The following is an 8,778-nucleotide window of genomic DNA, read 5'->3' as shown; positions in this document are numbered from 1 at the left end:
TTATTAACAGCGGGCAATTAAAGACGTAACAAAAATAAAATAATTAGATAGTTTTAGGAAATACAATTGCTATCCAAAATAAAATACAGTATGATGGATAAATTATTTGTTTAGATTCGATGATACATTAATCTAGCACCATCAATATTTTTATTATGTCTCCTTTAGATATTCGATACATTTTTCGATGCAGAATTTAAGGTTAATGGAATAATCAGTTACAGGAGCTAGTTTTAAAATGTAAATTAATATAGTAATTTTGTACTTATTGGATAAAGCAACGAAGACCGTCGATTCCTATCAAAGCAACCCTTATATTGCTTCTTTAACCATTTATTAATTCTACTCCTTTCGTTCAATAAATAAAATACACGTATGAATCATTTATGAGTGGCAAGGCCAACGTCAAAATCAACAAGTTTCTGAAATAACATGTGCTTAGACGTAATTAATCATTACAAACTTCTTTAATATAAGTCGTCAGTTTATGTCAAGTAATGACAATGCAATCGCATTGAAACTATTTCTGTATCTTACTAATAATAGACATAATACTAGGCCCTTAAGCCAAGTTAATTTGAAACAGGAGTTGATTTAAGATATTATGCTATTTGCGATTCANAACATTATTCATTTAGCTCATGTTATTGTTTAAAGAATTTTTACAACTTACAATATCTTTGTTACATAACTGTTTAAGAACTGTAAGTAATAATCAAATAGCTTATGGAGATTAATTAGATGTAAAGAAATGTCGTTATAAGTTAATCATCACCTATTGAAATTGTATTCTATAATAAAATGGTATTTCAATACAGTCAATTGAAATACAGTCACAACCCCTTAAATTAAACAGCAAACCCTAGGGCGAAGCGTTTTCCGCTTATTAATCGAATAAGCATATTCGATAGGTTTTTATTTTTGCAAATATACGATAATATATTGCTTTTTGAGTACGTTTTTATTTACTTTATTTACTTTTAAAATGTTTTTCTTAAGATAGTTGTCTCATAGGTTGCTTTCAAAAAATCTACTCTAGTCAGTATCAAATTTATCGAATTCTTCCCTAGACTCAAAACCTTTTCGTTCCAGGCCACCACGTAACCTATCTATTTCACTGTTTTATATGTCACGAGTTGGAACCTTCGATACCTGAGTATTTGGTAATCAGTCGATATGATGGACTTATAAAATAAATCCTTGGGCTATTGTTATGTAGAGTAGACTAAGATAAATCTAGGATTGAACTAATTTCGGGGCTTAGTACCGTAAGGTTAATGAGCGGCGATGACTGTATTTCTTTTTAGTATTAATCAGTAAAATCAATGTAACGCTTATAATTAGGTCCTTGTGATTAGGTCCGATTACGAAAATTCCAAAGTTGTAGAAAATTAGAACTTTATTGGATCTAATACAAAGAATAGCTACGGATAGCTCTATTCTAGCCGAATATAGCTATTGAAAGACTTCTAGAAGGAACAATCAGATAATAATCTAACGTCTCCTGCTTTTATACTCTCTGTAGCCTTCGCAACTACAATCATATTTTACATATATTCAGCTTATTACTATTCAAAATATTTTACAGAGAACCGCTATATTTTATTAATCCAAAATAGAAATGATTACATTATTTTCGTAGACATTATTCCTACCTCTCAAAGTACAATGAACTAAGCATATCCCAATATATGATTTACAATTCTATTTTCTACCTCTAACCTTATTAGTAGCTTTATAAACACCTTACCGTATATAGTCATCTGTACTTTAGCAAACAATCTGTCCGTACAGTCTATAATTATGGGCTACTTAATATATCATAAGATAAATATAGAAAAGACACTACCGTACATCAAATAAACATGGCTAATGGCCTAAAATCACAATAATAAGTTATTTCACAGTCCCTTCAGGCTTAGAATAATCAGCACAAAAGTAATCTAATTGTTCTTTACCATCAAATTCAGGAATGTAAAGCTGTGTTTACATTGCAAATCAATAGCATTTCTTTACCTTAAAAAATTATAGATTTCTTTGTTGCTAGTCGTATAGAAAATTTTATTTTTTCTTGATAGATCACCTGTTGGTACATTTGTTTAGGGATGTTTACCTATTGCTGTTTTCAAAGTCTGATCGAATCTATAAATACCGCCTATTAGAAACAGCTGACTACCATTACAAATTTGTATTTTAACCAAGGTCTAACGGTAATTCAAAATTTTCATTCGGTAAGTCTCTGACCTAATCTTTGATTTTAAACTATCAAAAGGCTTATAAAGTCAAGCACGATTTTAATTCTCTTAGTTATGTTGTCCTGCATCAATAAATGTTCTAGTTTGGTTAACATGGTCTGAATCATTTATGGTGATACATTTTTGTGTATACTGGTTTTTGTAAGATGTACGGTAATAAGAGCAAACTCTTAATCAAGAAGCAGTATATTAGGCATGAAGCGTAGCTGTTTCACGTTAAATGGTTGCCTACATAACGATATAAATATTTATAGTATAATATAACTGTAGTTCTATGGTCTTAGTACGGGCTTCTTCAGTGCCTGGAGAGTCTAAATCCCCAACTCGTGCCACGTTGTATAGTTAAACATCATTTAGCATGATTGGTAAAATATTAGCAAATAAACGTAAGTTAAGCTGCTGTACCACAGACTTCGAATCGATTAGAGCTAGTGTGCTATATATCGAGTAAGATAAATAATACGTTACATTTGTTAGACTATCTTACGAGCTTTCCAAGCTCATTCCATAAATGAGCATATTATCAATACAATTAAAATTAACGCAACTGTCACAACCACAGATGTAACACAGATAGCTTTCCCTATTAAAATTATTGCTAGTTCTAAGCTAGAGGCTACTAAGTGTTTGTAACCTTTGCACCTTGTGGTACCGCCTTAGTCAGCTAAATACGGGTAACTAATACAATAGATTAGAAGCAGCTATTCAAAAACGTAAACGAATTTATTTTACTCTGCAGTCATAAGAATAGTTAGTAACAATGTTACTTGATGTACAAGTAAGTGTGTAACTAATTACAATGTCTTACTAATTTTCTCACAGGAAATTGTGCATATTTCTTGTGATATTTCACTTTCTCACATAAATTACTTCGCCTTCTAAATTAGCTAAGGCTACCTATATTCAGTCTAACTATCTTCAGCAAACGTAACTGACAATTAATTTTGTTGAAAGCTAGCCAAGTCTCATGCATCTAGCTGTGCATCAACAGTAATTTATAAAGATTTACCACAGATGTTATTCCTAGTTACTTTTATAAATTTGGGGACTTTTCTTGCTTCGCACAAGTCAACCGGTATTCTTACACTCCCTACCTACTGGTAGTAGATCCTTAATCTACAGATTTACATTTTAGATATGAAAGAAATGTTACGTGCATTTATGTAAAAAAGAAGATTTATTTCGAAGGTCAAATCTCTGGTACAAATCGTGCCTTTTGGTCCTATTTTTAAGATCCTTCATTGACATATTAAATTAGTTAAGAAAAAGGAAAAGTAATGATTTTCTACGCTATTTGTGAGTTTAAAATTGTAGCAGAGATCTTTATAGCTTGCGATATTTCAGGCTTAAGTAATTTAACTAGAGATAACTTAAATGAGAGGCATGGAGGCTACTTTACACTTTTTTGTAAATGTGAATATTTATAAGGATATGAATACAAGCGTATTTGGATATTAATCACCGGTATTAGCCAATGGAGAAACGATAACCTTGCAATATTTATAGTAGCATAGTTGATGTTTCTCGGTAGAACAAACCACACGACTCCATATCTGATTACGGATAAAAATCCACGATAAAACAAGTCCTGAAACTGAGAGATGATATTCACTTTCCATTCAATATTTGCCATCTCGTTATTAACTTAGATTTGCAGTATGAATTAATTTCAAACCTGTCTTTGATATTTATCTGCAATAGTACTTAGAACAGTAACGTACTTCAATCATTAGAAGTGCGTAGAAACTAAAATCCTCTATATTATAAATTCATTAGATTTATTACTAAGGCCTAATCTGAAGCATATTTAAGAAAAATTTCATAATGGTTTATCGCTATCAATAGATGATAATACTATAAATGTACGCGTTTAGCTATTCAAATAAGTAAATTGTCGTTAAAAAATTACTCTCACTAAGTTCAGAGACTCTTCATCCGTTGACAATTATCTTTATGGCTAAAGAGCTAACTTGTAAAATTTATTATGTATTGAACCTTTATATACAGACCTCACGAAAGAACTAATTTATCTTATACGATCTTGCAGATTTAAAGATTTTTGAGAAATGTTATGGCATACCGTATATCATATGCAGTATTTAATACGATGTTGTAATCGATAATACGTAAATGATCAGTAAAGTAATCATTGATTGCTTTAATTTTGGGTAAATCAGAATTTATACTTTGTCACAATCGTAATTCTGCACTAAGGACAGGTATTATCATATGGGGAGATACCTGTCATGGCTCACTTTCACCTGTAATTTCATGCGGAATGTTGAGACGTGTGAATAAACTTATCTGTAATTAACTATCTAATTGTACTGTATAGTCGTTAGTCTTCCGGCTGCTAAATCATATCGTAATGCAAAATGTAGCTAGTAAGAGGTACTGTAGTAGTTTTCAGTTCTTGTTCGTAGGTCTATGTGGTTTCGTTCACAGGTAAAATGTTCGATTACAAATAACGAATCATTAACAGTTATTACTTTTAGTGTGCTGTCTAACAAAATTGCCTAACAAGTACCTAAGCAGAATTATTTCTGCGGTAGTATAACGAGGAAGTAAACTAATTATATTAGCTTTCTTAGTACAGTTTTAATATTAACATTACCGATAAAGCGTAATTCCCGGCTGTTATGCGTAATAGCTGATCAAAGCTCGGAATAAGAATAAAAGTATTTTAAGGAAGATTATTTGCTAAAGAGGAAGCAAATAAACTTCTTATAGTCTTTACAGTGCATCCAATCAAATTAAACACTTTCGTAGGGTAATAAAATGGTTAAATATGATGAACATTGTACTTATAGGCACTTGCATAGCCAGCTAAAGCTCGAAATTTTAAAAATTTTCCTCTTATTCGGGTTTTAGCCGTGGCATTTATATTATCTTATGACTGATATAATAAAAATAGTATTCTATTTTATGTAATCGGTTAAAAGCAAATTGCTATGGTTGCTAATTTTTATTTACCTTTTAATAGCAATGAATACCAAGATCATATTGATTGCTACGCTCTTCTGTGCCATTGTTCTTGCAAATGCTGAACAAGATAAATCTGATGAAGAATACTCTCCAGAATTCATGGATGAGGAAAAATTAAGTGAGTTGGCAGAAGAGAATATTATTGATGAGGAAGAAGCTCGCAAAATTATGGAAGCGAAGGTAAGTTAAGGAAATATTATACAAAATGATTAGTTTCTTTGGGTACCGGTACTACATGCTTTGATTAATTATATTATTAAGATCATCCAAACAGCTATTCGCTTTAGCCTTTATCTAGTCATATTGCAATTTTAAATATATAATAATGACAACTCCTGAAAAAATTAGATCAACGAACATCTGAGATTGCAATTTTTGATAAAAAGACGGACATGTAAACACATACAAAGAATCTTTTTTTGTAATAGAGATTAATTTCATACATTATCTCGATACTTCAAATATCATCAAGCATAATGCATTGAAATAACTATATGATATTATAAGTTAGCACTGAAATAAGATGATATTTAATGTAAATCTTAAGGTCTGATGGCAATTTACACGAATTTATCCAATATGCGTGTCATGTGAAACGCAGCCTCTATTTTAATTATCTTTCCAATTACAATGAGTTTGGACGAGCGTAATCACATGTACCAATGTTTTTAATAATTGTAGAACTTTGCTAGAAAATTCTTGTCTATTGGCTATACGTATATATCAAATATCATTGACTTTGAAATATTAAATGATACAGCGAATAAAAACAAGCTATGTTTCAAGATTGCATGGAATATAGAATATTTAAGAAATTAATTCATATTTTTTTTCTTATTTCCCCTTTATAACTCGAACATCATGGTTTCAAATTGCATTACAGCTTTCAGTCGTAAGTCTCAAATATGTATATATGACTTTATTATTGTGATACTTTGATAATTAAATTTGTTCGTAAGAGTTAACTTGATAGATCAGATATTATGAGCTATCTAAAATTAAAATATCGCAATATGTGTGGCAAATCGACTTTGTGACGTAATAACTGTTAAATTAAGAATAAAGAACTGTGCTAATTATACCTTTTCTATCATCTATACTTTATGATACCAACATTATGGCTCTAGTAATTACTCCAATTTCAGAATATAAATCTTAATTAAATGATAAAATTTGATTTTGTTTGTATGATAGCTTAATAGTTAAATTTGCATATACTATCACGATATTAAGGATATTATGATCTATCGAATACTATAAAATTATATTGTATTCAATTTTAATTATACTTTTTGTATTACTTACACTATATTTTGACAAAATTATGGCTGTAACGATTACTCTGGTTTTTAGCATTAAATCTCAAATGATCTTGTCTGACTTTGTTTTTATGATAACTTAATAATTAAATTTATTTATATTATCTCGATATCACGAACTATCAAACAAAACAATACCATAACGTCTTTATTGTATATTTTCTGTCATTTAAAATGTATGATATCGACATCATCGCTCTAACGAATATTCTAATTTCAGCGTGTAAGTCTTAATTTATTATATACAATTTTTATGATCGTTTAATAATTTATTTAATTATATATGTGACTTTATGTTGTCAAAGTTTAATATTAAAATTTGTTTATAATATCTCAATATTTCGGCTATCACGAACTATCAAATGATAAAATATCACAATATGTTTATTATAAATTTTCTATCATTTATACTGTATGATATCAACATCATCGCTCTAACGATTACTCCGAATTCAGCGCGTAAGTCTTTTATAGTCATATATTGACTTTGTTTTTATGATACTTTAATAGTTAATTTGTTTATGTTATTCAATATTTCGAATATCATGAACTATCAAATACCATAATTTCGTAATGTGTGTCACAAATCAACTTTGTGATAAGATAAATTTCAAGTACAGAATTAAAAACTGATTAACGTATTCATTTTTTATTATTTACACTGTATGATATCGTGATATCAATGTTATCGCTCTAACAACTACTACAATTTCAGCGTGTAAGTCTTTAACAAACATTTATGGCCTTGCTTTACAATAGTTTGATAATTGAATTTGTTTACATTATCTTGATACCTCCAATATCAAGAACTATCGCTCACTATTATATCGCAATAAGTATTGCAAATTAGCTTTAAGATAAAAAACTTTCAAATACGGAACTAAGAACTGATATAATTATATATTTTCTATAATATATACTATACGATATCAACATTATGGCTTCGGCGATTACTCCGATTTCAGCGCGTAAGTCTCAAATAATTATATATGATTTTGCTTACATGATAGCTTACTGTGATGGCTAATTTTGTTTAAATTATCTCGATAGCTCAAATATCTTGAAGTATCAAACACTATAACATCTTAATTTGTATCACAAGATAACATTAAATGCAGAATTTGCACGTTGATTTAATAACACATTTATATCATTTAAACTGCCTGATATCAACATTATGGGTCTAGTGAGTTACTCCAATTTCAGTCCATAAGTCTAAGATAATCACATGCAAGTTTACATCTAATATTTTTATAGCGAATTTCTTCTATATCAGCAATTATTAAAGACTCAAATGATAGACTTTACTAAAAAATAACTTAACGACAAGATATTGTAACATGTGAATTTAATTACCGACTTCATTATGCAGCATGCGTAAAACACATAGTTACCTACGATAACTGCAAGTAGCGGTATCAATATTCTTAGCTCGTATCAAAAAGTGAGCTTTATGCTTTAGTGATTATTTATTAATTTAGATATGAAGTAATAAAGTTCTTGCAGAGATAGTGCAGACGAAATGTGCAATATATTATATATTTTATAGCGCACCTTACATAAATTATAGTATAATTTTTTGTGCATCGATATACCCTTATATATTTTGATAACTGCAGTACTCTTAGTTTTTACTAAAAAGTTAATTGTATAAATTTTTTTCCATTTTTAAAATACTATCGTGACCTATTTTATGGATAACTAGACGAAGTCCTTGGCTAACTCGGTAAGAGATAAATCTGAATTTTACATAAAATATTACACTGTCACAAAACAGCTTTGTAATAAGATAACGTTATGTACGATCAATAAGTCAATTCCTTTATCCACGTATCAAGGAACGATATCTGCACTATCAGGAATATTTTTGCTCTACTAGTAGACTACACAAAGACTCAGACGCCTCGTATTTTACGTTAAACACTTAGTTTAAGAATTAACTTTATTACACGATATATTGCGTTTATATACTCTTCCTCAATAGTTCATGAGTCATAGTTAGTACGATTAACTTTGAAATCATTCACTGAGTTAGACATTAATTTTGCTACTGCTCCCTAATACAAACAACAGTATTTACAAACATATACATCTGATGACTAAAACAGAATAGTCAGATTACAAATATGTTCTATCACGGAACATTTCCACGATAATTTACGATCTAACATAAGTAAGTTACAATTACAATTAGATGTTAACTAAATAAGGATGGGCTA

At 29.6% G+C, this 8,778-nt stretch overlaps 1 protein-coding gene across 1 annotated transcript; it reads left to right on the top strand.

Annotated features, from left to right (window-relative positions):
• Positions 1–2,613: 2,613 nt before the first annotated feature.
• On the top strand, positions 2,614–6,059 carry TRIADDRAFT_60413 (uncharacterized protein; the record flags this gene model as incomplete). Its single annotated transcript, XM_002116432.1, has 3 exons — positions 2,614–2,641; positions 5,239–5,420; positions 5,922–6,059. The coding sequence occupies 3 exons, from the start codon at positions 2,614–2,616 to the stop codon at positions 6,057–6,059; spliced, it is 348 nt and encodes a 115-aa protein (XP_002116468.1).
• Positions 6,060–8,778: the final 2,719 nt, after the last annotated feature.

This window comes from Trichoplax adhaerens, genomic scaffold (assembly GCF_000150275.1).
Source record: "Trichoplax adhaerens TRIADscaffold_15 genomic scaffold, whole genome shotgun sequence".
Classification (NCBI taxonomy): domain Eukaryota; kingdom Metazoa; phylum Placozoa; class Uniplacotomia; order Trichoplacea; family Trichoplacidae; genus Trichoplax; species Trichoplax adhaerens.
Note: the sequence above shows the minus strand (reverse complement) of the source record. Positions and strands in the feature narration are given on the sequence as shown.